Source organism: Poecile atricapillus, chromosome 7, assembly GCF_030490865.1.
Source record: "Poecile atricapillus isolate bPoeAtr1 chromosome 7, bPoeAtr1.hap1, whole genome shotgun sequence".
In the NCBI taxonomy this organism is placed as follows: domain Eukaryota; kingdom Metazoa; phylum Chordata; class Aves; order Passeriformes; family Paridae; genus Poecile; species Poecile atricapillus.
In genome coordinates, this window is record NC_081255.1 from 31,623,972 (window position 1) to 31,641,541 (window position 17,570).

Genomic DNA, 17,570 nt, shown 5'->3' on the forward strand with positions numbered 1-17,570 from the left:
GCAAAGCAAAGAGCCACAGCCTCTGTAGCAGCTTGCTGGCAGAGCCATCCATCCCTCTGGGACCCCTGGGCCCCTCACGTAGCTCGTGTGGCCGGCCCGGGACGGGGCAGGAGCGGCGGGGCAGAGCGCTGGGTGTGTGTGTACGTGTGTGTCTGTGCGTGTGTGCTCGGGCTGTCTCGCTGCGAGCCCAGCCTGGGAGGCCCAGGCTGGGGGTTGATTTTCTTTGGATGACTTTCCCCGATTGTCTAAAGCAATAAAAGTAAAGAAACTTTTGGGGGGAGAAAAAACGGTGGTTGAGGGGAGATTATTTTTGCAGTCCTGGTGCAGGCAGAACTCCTGAGGCTTGGTGGGGGGGGGGGGACAGGGGGAAGGCGGTTTTGCTCGCCTGAGGACTGCAGGAACTGGCTTAAATTGAATAAAACTGTAAGTACAGTATCGGGGACGGCGTAACAAGGAGTTCTGCAAAAGCAACACCACCGGAAAGCACAATGAAGAATAGAGCGGGTTACGCCGCGGTGAAAGTATGTACTGGTTGTTATAACACCGTGCCTCCAGAATAAATTATGTCCCTTTAAAAAGTAATACTTTAACTGTGGAGCTATATAGAGACAATTAAGACGATATTGTTCTCCTCATTTCCCTCCCTCCCCTCCCTCCCTCTCTCTGCAGTAGCTCTGTGGAAACTTTTAATGCTGCAGCTTGAAACTTGGGCCTCTGGGTCTGAAATGCCTGAGAAAGCACTGCGGGCTCTAACTGTAAAACATTCCTTCGGCGGGCCCTGGAAACAGGGCGCGCTGGCGCAGGCGAAGTTCAGAGGGATCACATGGAAATGAGGGCTGGCTGCAGGCTCCCGAGGAGAGGTTTATTTCCCTTAAACCTGAACTTGAACTTGGGGAGGCGCAGCCGGAGCCTGGGCCGGGCTGAGGGCGGCGGTGAGGGGCTGGGAGCGGGGCCGCCTCAGGTCCCGGGCACCCACCCTCGGGGCTGGGGGGTCCCCAGGCACCCAGAGGCTTTTGTGCCGTGTCCAGGGGCGAGCTGTAGTTTGGGGAGCCAAAGGGTTTTGCTTTCATCCAAGCAAAATGCTGGAAAGTCCCGTCGCAGCAGTGTGTGTGTGCCGTCCCGGTTTCCACGGGACTTCCCGGCATGAGGTTATAAGCGGCTCCGAGCCCCCGTGCATGTGTTGTTTCACAAAAGGAAAAGAAATGAGTGAGATCTGCTGTAAGAAATATGGGGTTGTTCCACTCTTGAGCAAATTTAACTGTGCTTCCAGCAGAGGAAAATACGGGGCTGTCTGAAAACGAGGCGTAAAGTGCAGAACTCAACCCCTCTCGCAGCACATTTGCTTTTACCTCGAAATAGCAGATGTAAACCGCGAGGTGGGTTTAAAGTTGGTTTTGCCTCTTTGATATCGTGCATCAAAAAAAATATTGCAAAAGTCTGTACGGACAGGGGAAGCGAGGTGCTGGTGCTGGCGGGTGTCACCCAGGTGTGGTGGCAGAGGTGGCTGCTGTCCCAGCCACAGGCGTGGGGCAGCTCCCTCCCCTCCTGCCCACAGCTGGCCTTGGCTAGGGGGTCATATTTTGGTCATTTCTGATTACTCCCGAACAATTTTGGCTATGTCTATAGCAAAACTTTGAAAGGATGAATGAGCGAAAAAAATCCCGCTTGGCAGTAACTCAGGAAATATCTACAAAGATGTTCTTTCTGGAGCGAGATCTTATTTCAGGGTTTGTGTTAGGATCATTTTTATTCTGTGACAGCACATAAAGAGAGCGGGACAGAGCAATGAGGTCTGGCATAGCTAAAATCCCTTCTGTGTGTGTGAGGTTATATAGTTTATCAATGCAGAAACCACCACGGGCTTGGAAAAGTAAACAGCTGGCTTGGGTCTGTGCGCTGCACTTTGGAGTTTGTCTGCAGGATTTAAATGGCTCGCCTGCGATTTTCAGAGCGGGGCAAATATATATAGTTTTCCTTTCAAACATGTCAAAAGGTTTTTTTGCAGCCGTTTGTTTTCTCAGTTCTTTTTTTATTTGTTGCAATTTTCCTTTCTGATTCATTCCGGTTTATTTTGCTTTTACTAATGGCTTCACTGCCACCAGCAAGTCTACAAATAAATAATAAAATTTAAAAAAAAATAAAAAAGTTTCTAGCCCACTCAGAAAACCTTATGGCAGCAACAAATATCAGAGAAAGCCATCGTCTCTCTCAAAGATTTCATCTCACCCTCCACTTAATCCGCTTGCTGTACCTCAGATCTCAAGTAACTTTCATACTGTGGGCTCACTTTAATGGATAGAATCTATTTTTCATGAAAAAAGCAGGAAATAAGCTGTCTTTCGTACAAAGATTTACAAAATGTAATCATTGTTGAAATATTCTCTTTGAACTGCCTTGTCCGCAGGGGTGTCTGGCTCCCAATACCCCCGTTTCTTTAGAACACCCTTACAAGTTCTTCTGGTAGATCAGGTACACTGGTGGTTCTGGTCTTTGATGTCTTGAATGAATGAAAGAAAAGCATAATAAAAGAGAGCTGTTGATCAAGCATAAAATACTCTTTAAGCTGACAGAATGGCAGAGTTAACACATTCTAAGCTGCTTTTAGGTTTTTCCTTTTTTCCTCACATTTTCCTGTGCTTTGTGTACAGTGGGGGTTTTTATTTTTTGAAAAGTCTCTGATCTATGTAGTATGCCGTCCTCTAACAAAAACCAAAATGGGATTGTTTCTCTCTCTTTCTCCCTTTCTTTTTCCTCTCTTTCCCTCCACTATCTTTTTTTTTTTTCTTTTTTTAAACAGCAAGGGTTGCAGTTTAGCGTGGCTGCGGTCCGCTTTCAGCCGACCACGCAAAGTTTAGAAGTTATTTTGCAGATTTCAAAGTCAATTCGCTATCAAATAAGTGAACTTTATTGCTTGGTTTTTTAGAAAACTGGAGGAAAACTGTAACTGGCAAAACGTTCCCCAAGTAAAGGGAAGACCCTCTGCCTAAAAGCAATTTTATAAACCAAAAGACGGGCAGGAAAATGACCTCATTGTGAGAGAACTTTTCTTTTAGAGGCAGAGAAAAGGGAAAGTTTTCTTCCTGTAGATCTAATTTAGATCTTAAGTTCCCATACATTATTTATACATCATATTTAGAGTGCCAGCCTACTCTGCTGACGGGGTTACATTTCAAACATTTGCCATTGATAAGTCTTTGCTGTATTATATTCAGGCTAAATGCGAATATGTCATAGCACAGTCAATCTTTAATCTGCTGAGCTCCAGGTCCGGGCAGCAGGGGGTCCAGCACTCAGAGCATTGCTTTATACTTAAGAAACATCTGGGGCCAGCTGGGACACTTTACTGGAACATTCAGATGTCTGGAACAACAGCAGGAGTTACTGTATGAGTGTGTTTTCATAGGTTTGGGAGGGTTTGGGGTGACTTATTTAAAAACACTAGCTGTTCCCAAGTTGAGGTTTGAACCCAAGCAGAAATCTTGCCTGAAGTGAGTTTGTTGGTCCCAGGAGAGAAGTGGTTTTGGACTACTATACATTTTTAATAGTCAGCAGGCAAAAGTGCATATTACAAAATTATTGCACGTAATTTAATGCAGTTTGCCACAACTGGCATTCCCGCAAAACCTATTGGATGCAGAGCTACTGTATGCATTGCCTGGAGACCAGTGTCCCTCCTGGGACAGGTTTTATCTGCCTCCAGACAATATAAATGTGCTCGGAGTGGGGCGTGTGACTCTCCCTGGTGCGGATGTTGGACAACCAGAAGATTCTCTCACTGTTTTATGTCCCTTTGGGGATGACCAACATGCTACTTACGTCCCTGTTGGTATTTCAGTCTGGAAAATATAATTACTAAATAATTAATCCCAGCTCTAAGAAAATAACTTTCATAGTCACAGAGGTGACCTTGTCTTTTATATTCACCTTTCGGTCCTACGCAGTAGGATCAGATTTTGGGCCTGGAGAAATTCTGGAGGAAGCACTAGAAGAGTGGAATGAATTCAGATGTGGGGTAAACCAGACACAGTTGCTGTGTCTGCAGGAGCCTTCCAGCCAGTCGCACCAGAAGCTGAACTGCCACTGTCTCCCCTCACCCTGGCAACCCTTTTGAAGTGGCATCAAAGGCCCAGTTTTGTCCCCTTGCTTTCACACGATGCACCGTGGGGAAGAGCCTTCCCGGCACCTCTCACAAGGTGATGCCAAAAGGCCCAGTTCGCTCCCTAGCTGCTCACATTCTTATTTTATCTTTGCAACCAGAAGGACTTGTTACCCTAATTCACCTCCTTGGGGTTAATGTTCATGAGAGCCTCAGAGTTCTCGAGGTGACTGAAATGTCATCCCCAAACAAAACAACTCTCCACAGTGAGACCTCACAGGTGCCAGCAGTCGTGGCTTGGGTTCAGCTGGGCTGCCCGAACAGCCGCTTTGCCGACGAGCTCTAAAGCTGTGGGGTTTTATTTTATTTAGGTTCTTATCACAGGTGGGTTTTCCCGCCCGGGCCCGTGCAGCGATCTCTTCCTGCACGCGCCCGGGGCAGCAACGGCCGCAGCGCCACAGCAGCCGCGTTTGAAGTCCCGATGGCACCGACCCATCCTGCCACCAGGCACACAAACTGGGCTGCAACCTACAGAATGTGGCTATCACTGGGCAGGTCTGAGCCCTGAGTGGGTATGGGGAAGCCAAAGCTGCTGTGCGTGGAGTTTGTCAGAGTTTCAAACGTGTGAATGTCCTTAAATAACCTACATCGCCCAGAGAAATAAGCCAACTGTCACACCCAGTTCTGGATTCCACATTAACAACCTCCTTCCGCAGCGTTAAACTTTGCCCTTGAGGACTTTTGTTTAACTTCTTAATTTGAAAAACAGATAGGGAGGGTGCACAGCCCCGGCTTTCTGCGCGAGCTGAAAGGTCCCATTGTTGGGGCAGATGTGCAGGTAGAAGCAAATGGAACGAGTTTGGGTTGGATTGTTGTTCTGGTTGGAAACACGTGAGCGGTGCTTGCAGGGAGGCTGGGGGTGAGGGACGGAGTGCAGGAAGGCTGGTTTCAGAAGGTTTCCATAAACAATGGGCCTGTTCCTGGGCTCCTGACTCAGGCAGAAACTGCTACAGGAGTCGATGAGGCACTTTGAGCTTTTCGCCTGTTAAATATCCAGAATCACGGAATGTTTCCTCACTGTTCTTCCTGTGCAAAGGAACCAATTGTCAGGAGTGGCTGGAGGATTTTTGTGTATCTCTGGTATCTCCAGGAGTGCATAAGAAACAAATAGACTTGCACTATCAGAGAACCGTAATTGCCATCTCAGACTTCCTGTTTAGGATTCAGTCAAGTAGATATTGTTTATGGATCATAAAACCTTACTACTGTGAGGATTCTCAAATACGAGTTTCAACTTTCATGGTGCTGTAAATTAGGGGGGGAAAAAAAAGTGTGATAATACTCCTCAGAGAACAGTAAAATAGAGCTCTGCAATGGTTAAATGGAATTTTATAAGCACATTCAGTGTGGAACTGTTTTGCATTACATGAGTTGAATACCTTAGAGATGACACACATCTGCAGGCACTTTATTAAATCCTTAGTCAGCACTTTTCAACCTGATGAGATTACTTCTTCATTTGACTGGAGAAAGGGAAGCAAAGATCTCGTACCGGACTGCAGAATTCTTTCTGATGTTTCACCTTGAGCGCTGGAGAAGGACAGCGAGATGCTCGGCAGGACAATACAGACTCACAGTGGCACCGACAACTGTGCAGCAATTTTACTGAGCAGGACCTTTAGCTCCAGTGGGTTCATTTAGCTCTAAACTCACTGGGAGAACAGTACTGCAAAGTAAATAGAAGGGAAATAAAACACCGGCTCTTTTATGAAAAAGGACGGAGATAATATCATCCTGACTGTACTGTGATAGGGCCCATGATTTAAATGGAGATTTTAAATTAAGAAAGGCAACACCGCCTTCTCCGAGTGGGTGCAGTCGGATAGGTTACAGAACTGAAGGGATGAAATGGGTGAGGTGCTCAGACATTGAGCAGCACTCTAAAGCAAGGCACAAAATACTTCAGCCGTCTAAATGTAGGGATCCAGGCTTCTTTTTTTCCATTCTAAGCTCCCTAATCATGAAAAAAAACCCTTGATAGATCCCAGCTATCGGGTCTCCGAGTGCCTAATACGCTTCCTAGACGTTTTCATTTGAGGCCGGAGGTCTCCTCTCCCTCGAAGAGAAGTTTCACAGGTGCTCCAGAGGAACAATGGTGCTCTTCAGCCCTAATCCTGGAAGACTTAGACGTGTATAGGAGGCTTGAGGGGGATATGAGATCTTAATATTAAAATGATTAGCAGAAAAAGGAGGATCATTCTGTGTGTGCGCTTCAGCTGTAAGATGCTCTAAATTAAACCGGTGTCCCGAGAGCGGTGCTGGTGGGATCTGCAGGGTAAATGCGCTCTCTGTCTCGCTGTTCTGCTGCCTCAGCCCATAAAACATCTCATCCAAGTGGGGCTGCAGGAGCAGGCGGAGCGGGACGCAGCTGTTGGCGAAGCGCTCCGAGTTTGGGTCCCGTAAAAGCAGCTTTTCACTCAGGGCCATGCGGAGCCCCGGCAAGGAAGTTTTGAAACGAGCGTGCGGTTTGGTTTGGGTCTCTCCTGTAAGGGTTAATTAAGTTTTTCATTGGTATTAAGGCCGAGCAGTGTCTGCAGGAGTCATATTGACACCCCAGTGCATGGTAACTCTACTCCTTTATTGACATGTTGCTAGTCAGGAGCACAATAGCGCTCTGTGTCTGCAAATCATTGCTAAAATCATCTCAAGAAAAAAAAAAAAAAAAAGTTTGAAAGCCCAACGCGAGACAAAGGCCCCAGAGCTGCACTGCGCCGCTCAAAACTCCCGAGTCAGCAACTTCTATTGATTAAAAACTAACCTTTAAAGTAACTCGCAGAGTGTGTGGTTAGCATTTAAATTTAAACATGTCATGAGTTGATTTGTGTTACTGAATACCAACTCCGAAGGAGTTACATTCACATCAGATTTTTTTTTTTTCTAATTCCCTTAAGCAGCTAAAGTATTTCATGAAATGTCAATAGGGCAGGGGGGAAAAAAAAGGTGTTTTGGAGGGAGGGGACTCGCGCCCAGCCTCGCCGTTTCTTTTCCCATGCAAATAGTCACCCCAAAAAGAAAAGTGTGGGGAGCGACACACAATAATTAGACCTTTGTCTAACTTTCCCAAGTGCCAGAGAAAGACAGATTAATTAAATATACAACAGTGTTGGTTTTTGGAGTGGGGGTCTCTCTTGCTGTGGAGGTCATAAATTAGGCAGAATAAATAGTTCAGTGTGTTGGGAGCGGGGCTCGACGTCAGCGCGGCTGGCGGCGGTGGGAGGGCGCAGCGCCGCGCTTGCGGATGGCGGTCACGTCTGGGGCTGTCTGGTTGCCCTTAGCAACGAGACATGATGTAACACCGGGATGAACTTGAACTTGGGGGACTTGAAAAGGGAACAATAGACCAGAGCAATCAATAAAGCCTATTTCAGTGAAGGATTACAGAGCCGCTCTGGGGTAACCTTGTCTGCGAGGCGCGGGGTGAATAGCGAGATGCGTGAAGGAGCGCGGGGCGGCGGGGGACGGACCGACGGAGCGGCCGGGGCGGCCGGACACACGGACAGAGGGGCGGGGGGGCGGCGGAGCCCCGGCGGGCCACGGGACGCCAGCGCCGCCAGCCCCGGCCCCACCTCCGAAACCTCTGCGCTTCTTTTTTTATTTCCTGCTCTTTTTTTTTTTTCTTTTTTTTTTAAAAAGGGGAAAAAAAAAAAACCAACCAGCTTTTGAAAGGAGGGAGGAGTGGCGAGGGCAGCGGCTCCCGCCACCGGCGGGCCATGTGCCGGGCCAGCGGCCATGGAACAGCCGGACATCGGAGATGGGAACCATCGCCTGGAACTGTTCAACTTCTCCACTCCACGGCCTCGCAGCCTTTAACCCTTCCATTCCATCACCTCGCAGTTTTAACCCCTCTACTCCATTGCTTCTCATTTTTAACTTCTCTACTCCATTGCCTCTCATTTTTAACTTCTCTACTCCATCGCCTCACAGTGTTCAGCCCTTCTTCTCCATCACTTTGCAGTGTCCAACTCCTCTACTCCATCTCCTCTCAATCTTAACCCCCTCTACCCCATCACTTCAGTCTTAACCCCCCCTAACTCCCATCATCTCTCAGTCTGTAACCCCTCAACTCCCTTACCTCAGTCTGTAACCCCTCTTCTCCTTTACTTTGCAGTTTTAACCCCTCTACTCCCTCCCTTCCTGGACTTTACCCCCTCTCCTCCCTGCTGGGCAGTGCCACAGTTCCCAGTCCGGTCCAAAACTGCCACACTCAAACAACAAGCATGAGAGATGACCCTGAAAAGTTTGGAGAAGTTGGGAGCTGGCAGTGGCCGGAGGTGCCAGTGGTGGTTGGAGATGTCTCCAGCACAGCACAGCCCACACTCCACATCCCTGCACCCACCTAAAATCAGTAGGGCCCCGCAGTCAGGGAGGAGAACGGGACTTGGCTCCGCTTCACGGACCCTGCCAGAACTTTCCTCTGTTTATAAACTTTACATATGAGAACTATTTCGTTTAATTGCAGCCTGAGTAAGTCTAAATATAAAATCTGTAGGCAATAGATGGAGCCGATATGGGACCGGTGTGTTTGTATTCAGAAGGGTGACTGGAGGAAGAGTTAGTTAATGAGGTGTATTGGAAGCAGGACAACTTCTCCGATCCTGCTATTTATTTTACCGGTTCCTACCTCCATGGCAAGACCACATAATCTCCAAGTCCCACATGAAACTTGCCTCAGAGTCTTCCGTAAATGTTCATAAGTCCTCCCTGAGTTGATTGTGCTATCAATCATGTCAGAGGCCGAAAAGGAGCGGAGGAAAAACTTGGTAAAACTTGTCATCGGTCCGTGAGCTCGCACGGACGCACCTCATATATTACAGGAGCCCCGGCAAAAAAACGGGGGGTATCAGCAACAGCTCTTCAATACCTGAGTCTTTCTTGTTGTATTACTTTACTCCAGGCTAAATAGTTGCCGCTTGTTGGTGTATTCCCACAGCAATATGTCATTGCCAAGGAGCATCCCCCCGCACGCACGGTCCCAGGGCCTAACACTGCTCTCATTCATCGCGGGTTCAGGTTGGGCTGACCCTGCCGGGGCTGGGATGGGCTCTCCCCGGTGCGGTGGCACTGCCCCGGCTCCAGCAGAGCCCACTCCAGCTTCCCAACTGTGTTTATTTTCCTATGCAGGAGTGAAATTGCTTTCTGTGCTCCGGGCATCTGCGCCGTTGGGTTAAGGACGGTATTGTTACGGGGCTGAATTCCCAGGGAATTCCCTCCCTTTGGGAAAAAGAAGAAGAAGGGGAAAAAAAATATTTTCCCAAAGAAAAGCTATTAGTTGAGGCCCGCGTTTTGTTTTGAAACACAAGTACGGGCAGAGGTACGGGACATTTTCACTGATCCACTTTCCCCCAGATTTGCTTTATCCTGGCTTTTCTGTAGCGATCCACATTTCTCCTAAGAAAACAGCCCTGTTGTTGAATTTCTGTGCATCTGTTCCAGCGAGACAGTTGAAGCAGGGCAGTATAAAGCAACAGATGCTTATGCTGGCACATGCCTAAATACCCAAGAAAACCCCGACTGCAGGGTGATAAATGGCACAGAGAGGCGAATGTGTATCGCCTTTTCAGGGGATTAGACAAAAGTGAACTGGAGGGATCTTCAAGCCATCATCTATTAAAAAGATTGATAACTTGTAACGTGACATGACCCCCGCGTTCATCTGTAGCTATGTCCAGCGACTGTCGGCGAGGGGAAAAAAATATATTGATTTGTACAGTATTTTTAATTAAGCTTTGTAATTAGGTCAATTCGTCACGGTCTCAATTAGCCCCCCTCTTGGTGGAGGAGGCTGGCGGCGGTGCCCGGAGCCCTTGGGGAAGCGGCGAGAGCGGGCGGCCGGGGCTGACGGTTCTCCTTTCTCTTTTGCAGTCCTGGTACCTGGGATAAAAGTCTCCGCTTCCCACCACGCACCGGACAGACCACCAGACCCCTTCCCACCTCTGTAACACGGAAGCAGCAGCAACGCAGCGCAGCGACTTCACATCGGCGGAAGGGGAGGCGAGCAGACACCGACAGCAAACTCGTACATGGAAATGGCAAACGTTATGGTTGAATGGCAAAGGCCGTAACTTTTCTCTCGAGATTTGATTTTAATTTTTCTTTTTTTTTTTTTTAATTTTTTTTTTTTTTTTTTTTTTTTTTAGACAACTTTAGGACTGTTGTAATTTCTCATATGGTGCTGGAAATGGTTGGGCTTCATAACTTTTGAAGTGTTTCATTGGTAGTGTAAGCGTTAGGTGACACTGAGTAGAACTAGCCTCTGCTGCTGCTTACCAACTCGCTGTTGTAACACACTTTCCATATGGAGCCTAACTGTTTTACAGTATCCTCATCGGATTTTCCCGTACAGGTGTGAGACTTCTTGAGAAATCATGAAACACACTTAAACTATAACTTTTGTAGTAGCTGAATTCTGCAATATATAACTTACCGGACAGACATAGAGCATGTTTTTTTTTTTTTCTGTAACATATCGGGGGGAAAAAAAAGAAAAAAAATGCAGGTTTCTTTTTTTTGTTGTTGTTGTTGTTGGGGTTTTTTTTTCTTTTTTTTTTTTTTTTTTTTTACAGTCGGCACTTAGAGATGTAACATGAACCATAAGAGCATTGTCAACAATTTTTTTCCACTCGATTGCAGAGCGATTTAAAACATCAAACTACTACTATTCACTAAAAAAAAAAAAAAGAAAAAAAAGAAAAAAGTTTGAAATGCTGCACTTACATTTAAAAAAAAAACATTTTTCAACAATTTTCAACAATTACACAAAAATTCACGCAGAAATGGGGAAGTTGGTCTGTTTTGACAGAAACTGACAGGAATCAATCAAAACAATCGAATTTTGAATTGAGTAAAGTGCAATTTCATTGGATAGCTAAATATCTTTGTAAGATAGAGATTGTTGAAAATTCTATTTTTGTTTTCCAAGTCCTTCCACCCCAGGACTCTAAATTATTGGGGTAAAAAACAGCCTTGCAAGAAAAAGGGGAGCTATTTTTGCTTTTTATGTTTTTTATTGTTGAACTTGTATCCCTTTAAAACTGAAGGAAAATTAAAAAAAAAAAAAACAAATCTAATGGTGCTTTTACCACAATATGTTAACTACATTAAATGCTAATTAATCATTTTCTGTTATCAAAGCACATAACTAAAATTAAATCATAATATCTGTTAATTTTATAAGCTAAAAGTCACTATAATGGATTATGCCAATTCTGACAAATTTTACGTGTTTCCGGCAATATAGGGTTTATCAGTTCTCAAACACCTTGGGAATAAGAGAGAACGGTCCAGAAAGTAAAACACCTTTGTGTCCCTGAACTGGTACATTTTCTGGACTGTGAAGAAATCATTACAGAAATGAACGATGCTGATCTTCTTACAACTTATGCCAGTTCAAAGCAAGGGCACTTGCTGAAGAAGAAAAAAAAAAAAACAAAAAAACAGACAAATAAGTAGAAAATGGAAAAAAAAAAAAAAAAAAAAAAAAAAGAAGTTTGGACCCCAAACGTCCTGTATCTTATGTACAAAAAAAAGGAAAAAAAAAGAAAAAAAAAAAGAGTGCAAGTGATTTTTTCTATCAGACAGCGGAGCACCCCTTTGCTTCACATGCAACTTTAAGAAGGTTTCCTATACTATACATATATATACGTTCTGGTTGGCGAGTCCAGCTAATCAGAGAAAGTCTCTGCATGTTCTAGTGTTAGTAACTAATTTTTATATAGTTAATGTAGGGTAAAGTAGAGTGCATTAAGACACAATATTGTAATCCCTATTCCAGGCACTTGCCTTTAAACTATGTTTGTTCGACCCTTCAGAAGGGTTTCTACTACTGTCCTATACAATCAAGTAACTGAAATTCTTGGGAAGACACTTTGCTCCTCATCTTTTCCCTGAAACGATGTTTTGTTTTGTTTTCTTAATTTGCACGAAACAAAAAAAAAAAAAATTCCATATCAATGTGCCTTGCCCTGGATAGCGATTATTTGTGGAATTGTTGCACATGTTCCTATATTGAAAGGGGTTTTTCCCTAGTCAAGCATTTGGAGACACTTTTTGTAAATGTGACTTTTATGTCAGCCATTGTCAGTTCCAACATCTAGAATTAAATAGGATGTTAGTTGTTCCGCAGATAGGAGTAGTGTTTATTGTCCTGTATGGTCAGTGGCAGTGCTATTCTGAGATCTGTAGATGCTAGATTATCAGTATTTTTGGATGTTGCTGCATTTTACCTTTTATTTGGAGTCTTCCTTTTTTTGTTTTGTTTTCTCCCAGATATATGAAAATATGCAATACCTGCTTATATCATGTAGAAAAGCTTAGCAATTATTAATTTTTCTTTTAATTTTTTTTTATTTGACCAAAGTTGGTGCTGCACTTGACGCAGTGTGTTTTAGGTGTTTGTCTTTGTACTTTTGTGATTTTTGAATGCACATGCAGGAAGGGCTCTTCTTAGAGAAGCAGTCAAACTGTGAAGCACTAAGCTGAACCCTGCTTCAAGCAATTTTTGTTTTACAACTGTTCCTTTCACAAGCAAGCCTTAAAAAAAAAAAAAACTTCCTTTTTCTTCAGATCCCACACCCATTTTTATTAGCAGACTGCAATCAATCCACATTCAATAAAAGTATATAATGCCCATTTTTATATGCACGTTTTTAAACTTCCAAGTTCTGAAAATTGTTTACTGGTTATTCTCTATTTAAGGAAAAAATAAAATGTTTTGGATTTTCATATGTGTCTGATAAGTGGTTGAGTAGTCATTTTGCTCTATTGTATTGTGTGATTGTTAGTATATGGTATCACATCCTCTAGCCAGCATCCTTTGCCTTCCCTATAGCACTTAGCTGGGCATTACTTTATTAAGACATATGTGCACTAAAAAAAAAAAAAAATAGCAGCTTTCAGTGCTTCACAGTGAAGGGAAAAAAGCCTAGACAAACATTTTGTCAGAACCTTGCTATGAGACAAGGTATTACCAGTAAATTGGTTGTATATACAATAAAATTGCACCCTTTTTTAAACAAAACAAACTAAGCAATAGTTTGGGCAGTTAGTTGTTTTTAGTGAGCATGTTGTAGTCATGGCTGCAAAGAGAGAGAATTAAACTGCCCACTCAGAAGATATGTAATTTGTATGTTGTATAGTTTTATTGATTACACTGATTTATTCTACCCTATTTTATAATGCAGGACTTTTGTAATGTTGTTTAAATGAGGAAAAATTTCTGTCAAATTAGCTTAGTGGAATTTCTGATTGTTCGTTATAAAGGCAGCGTTCATAGAATTGCTTTTTTTTTTTTTTTTTTCCTTTGGGAACTGGATTTAAGTTAAAAACTTTCCCGTTTCCTTTTTTTGTATGTATTTAAATACAGTTATTTTTCTTCTCTCAATGGTATAGCATATTCCTATGCTTGAGAAGTATAGGCTACTGAAGAACCATTGTAAATGGACATTACAGGTATGCTGTATTTTTGAAGGTATTTTTGTCATATTAAGTTTGATGACACTAAAGTTAGGGAACTCTGAGCAGAATTGCGAGAAAAAAAAATGTTTTAAAGGCTTTAAAACATTAGGTAGGAGGTCAAGGGTGTTAACCAACAGGGGTTGTAAAGTATTACACACTAAATTCAGTTTGCGTTCACCTTCCTCTCACGCAGGAAACGCGGCAGTTCCGTTCTGTGCAGGTGTAGAGAACAAACAGTGTTTTAGTCCTTTAGAGGAGCGGGGAGGCGAGCAGGGATGGGCAGGAGGGATGGAGCATCCATGCCTCCACCCACCCACCCAGCCAGCCATCCATCCATCCATCCATCCCTGGATGGTCCCGGCATGCGGGTGGCAGCGGAGCCCCGGCTCCGTGCAGGGCGCTCCTTTGGAGTCACCCTACAACTTTTTTTTCCTCCCTGCCTCCTTCTCTCCAGAACTGTCAGACGCACAAATTCTCTGACCTGTGCCCACCCCCGCCCATCCAAATTTAAAGCCCTAGGGATGGCTTAGCGCGAATTGACTTTTTCCCAAGTTAATTCCTTTCTTTTTTCCCCTCTTTTTTCGGGTTTTTTTTTTTTTTAAATTTTTTTTTTTTTTTGAGCGAGGGCACTTGCTTTTCTCATGCCGCACACCCCAGCAATGCCATTATTATTTATTCTTCTTCCTTTATAATAAAAGAAAACAAACTTTCGGGCTTCAAGTTTAGGCAGCCATGGTACACTTTGTCTCTGTTGCTTGTTCCCCCACCCCTTAAGGTCGAAGGGGAAAAGAACCACCAAGTTTTCTCAACTCCACAGTATTCAGTCAGCCCACAGGAATATGCAAAATCCCTCTAACATTTTTTTTTTCTTTCTCTAGTTCTCTTTGTTCCGTATATTTGCAGCTTTGTAGTAACAGTGTTATAAAATATTTACTGTACAAAAATACAAAAAAACCCAGATACATAGCCTAAAACAGTTTTTTTTTCCTTGTGGTGAATTATTTTTTTTTTTTTTAAGAATGTCAGTTAATATTGTACTTTGCATTGTGTCTCTGGAAATATCTTTTTTTTTTTCTTTTTTTTTTATTGGTAGAAGGCCTCCATCGAACAAAATTAAAACCATAACCGGCATGACAATGTAAGGAGAGCTTCAATGGCACCTAAACAATAAATAAATAACAAAATCAACCTCATGAGGTCTGTCGGAGGCAGGTCTTGTGAAGTTAACACTGCCTGCTAGGCAGGATTTTCATTAAATCAAGCTTACAATGCCAATTTTGTCTTGAAGTCAATGCATGTATTACTGTTTGACAGTAAACCCAGCTATGCCATCATCAAGTCCAAGGCTGCGCAATAGTCTAATTAGTATCGAGTACATTTTCCTTTTATTTTTTCCAATAAAAAAGCAGTGGGATGAAAATTGCTTTGATATATAGCAGGTAACATTGAAGCTATTCCATAGCACTTAACTGTAGTGAATACTGTGTCACCAATTCTGAAATCAATTTAATGTTTAATGCAAATCCATTACATGGTGCTATTACAGGCTGGCAAAATGATTTACAAAAATGTGACAACTTGGGCTCAATTCACTCTGCTTTCCAACAATGTAAATGCATAGCAGTGTTTATCTGCATGAAAACTATGCACTAATCTATCTGAAAAAAAAAAAAGAAAAGAATATATCAACTTTGGTATCTACTTTCCGTTTACTTCGATCCTTGCCTTTTCGGTCATTGTTATAATGCCAGCTTTAGGACAGAAAGAATTATAAGAAAACCAGCATAATACCTGATATATTAAAATGTAGTGCCTGTGAAATCTGTATTATATTGCTCTTCTGAAGTAAGATTTTTCTACACCGGTAGCCTTCGCTGTCTGTCAGAACCTTCTGATATAGGTGATGTAAAATAACCGTACAATATTAATGCATGCTATTCCATAATGCTTAGTAGCTGTATGAATATTACTCAAAGTTATGTTAGTCTTTTTTTCTGACTTGGTTCTTGTCAGATAGGTTTAAAGATATTTCACTGAGAACGCAAATTCTGTCTTTATTGATTTGGGGTGTTTTCAGTATTTTGGAGGTATACATTTACTTAAATTCAGTATTACTTGTGTTTTGGGTTTTTTTTCTTTTTTTTCTTTTTTTTTCCTTTTCTTTTTTGTTTTTTTGTTTTGTTTTTTTTTTTTTTTCCTAGAGGGCAGGACATGGTGTTTGAGACCAGAAATCCGTGCCTGGTAAGATTTTCGTCTCGAAAAGCTACCCTAAGAATTTACAGAGCTTGCTCTGAAGAACAGTTCAAATTGAAGGGACAGTCCTTTAAACCCACAAACGAGACCGAGCTCATGTTGCGAGAGATTTCTTAATGGGCAGCGGTGAACCAGGTACCCATGCTTGACCCTTCTTCACACCAGACTTCCTCATATAGAAAGAAAAAAACCCTTTAAAAAAAAAAAAAAGAAAAAAAGAAAAAAAAAACCTCATGTGGTTGTTTAGTTTCATGCACAGTTGCAATATTTTTCTTCAAACAAATTCTGTACAAAACTTTGGGCCCGATTCATAAAAGCTCCTTTGCTATTAACACGGGAGGCTGGTGGGCTTTTCTCCTCCAAATTGAGGGTGGGCTTCGCCCTGGCGAGCCCCGCTGGCCCTGCTCTCCCTCCCCTTCCCCTCTCCGCCTCCCCCAGCCCCGCGGAGACCAGGAATGGGTGGGAAGGGGCCGTGGAGGAGGCGAGGCAGCGCAGGACCATGCTCCGAACCCCAGAGGTGCAGCTTGGCAGGAGGAAAAGGGGGAGGACGGCTCCGGCCGGTGCCGGGGGCTCGGGACACGGCGACTCGATCACAAAACAGATCTTGTCCGCACCAGAACAAAACGCGCTTGATTGCTACCTCTGAGCTCTAGAGAAACCCTCCGTCGGGGCGAGCGCTCGCCCGCAATGTGAACTTTTGTACTTTGGATGCTTTTTTTTTTTTTAGGGAAGACTATTTTCCACTTAGTTAATCTTCTATGCTCGATCATGAACAAAAACAATTGTGTTGGGTGAAATCCCCCCCCCTTTTATCTGCATCCACAAATTAATATGAGGGGGAAAAACAAAAAGAAGATGAGTTTCTAGACGGAGCATGGTAGAGCGAGAGTGCCCGGCTCGGCATCCGCCACCGACGCCGCTCGTCCTTGTTGCAACTGCTGCCTTGGGGACAGGGCCACGAAATTCTTGGGAAATACAATCAAGGAGAAATCTCCATTTTGGCCAGCTGTGCGGGTTCTCCCGAACTCTGCCCCAGCCCAGCCCAGTCCCTCAGCGGCGGGTTGAGATTTGAGGCGCTAAAATTTCCACCGGCCGTGTGAAAGATCTGCTGCAAATTCACTTGACACCCGTGTTAATACCATGTCGTGTTCATTTTTTTTTTATGAGTCAGGCCCCTCGTGCCTCTAGTATACTTGTATTGACTCTCATAGTTACCATTTTAGTTTTACTGTGTTCTGTGAAAAAAAATTGTAATTGGTTGAGAATCACTGTGGGCATCCATTCTTATTCAACTAAGTCTCCGCAGGTTTTTTGAGCTGGTGTGGATTAGTTTAACTCTTGTATTCAACCATTAGTGCTACCACCTTCTCACATTACAATACAATTACTGGAAGCAAGTACTGCATTTCCTATGCAACAAAAAAGGAAAATAAAAAATTGCTAATGCTATCAGGCTGTGTTGTTATTTACTCCCAGCCGGGCACGGGGTGGGGTTGCGGCTTCAACCTTGGGCATCAACCTCTCCTGGCCCCAGCCCTAAAGCCTGGGCAGGCTCCCAGGCAGCAGCTTCATCCCAAATTGTGGGGATACTTGGTTAAATCGAGTCATTCTTGTCACATCGGCCACTCTTCCCTGTGTTTTTGGTGTCCAGCCACACAAAATCATTCCTCGCACAATATCGGATTAATCCTCGGCAAATCTCTGCAGA

At 43.8% G+C, this 17,570-nt stretch overlaps 1 protein-coding gene across 12 annotated transcripts in view; it reads left to right on the forward strand.

Annotated features, from left to right (window-relative positions):
• Positions 1-17,311, forward strand: part of NFIA (nuclear factor I A) — a 250,117-nt gene extending 232,806 nt beyond the window's left edge. For 9 of the 12 annotated variants that reach the window (XM_058843102.1, XM_058843103.1, XM_058843109.1 and 6 more), the window contains one exon: positions 10,019-10,186. In XM_058843102.1, coding sequence (XP_058699085.1) covers positions 10,019-10,036 — 18 coding nt within the window. In that variant the 3' untranslated portion in view covers positions 10,037-10,186. Of the gene's footprint in view, positions 1-10,018 lie in introns of all 12 variants that reach the window. The other 3 variants (XM_058843104.1, XM_058843110.1, XM_058843114.1) reach the window with 1 other exon arrangement.
• Positions 17,312-17,570: the final 259 nt, after the last annotated feature.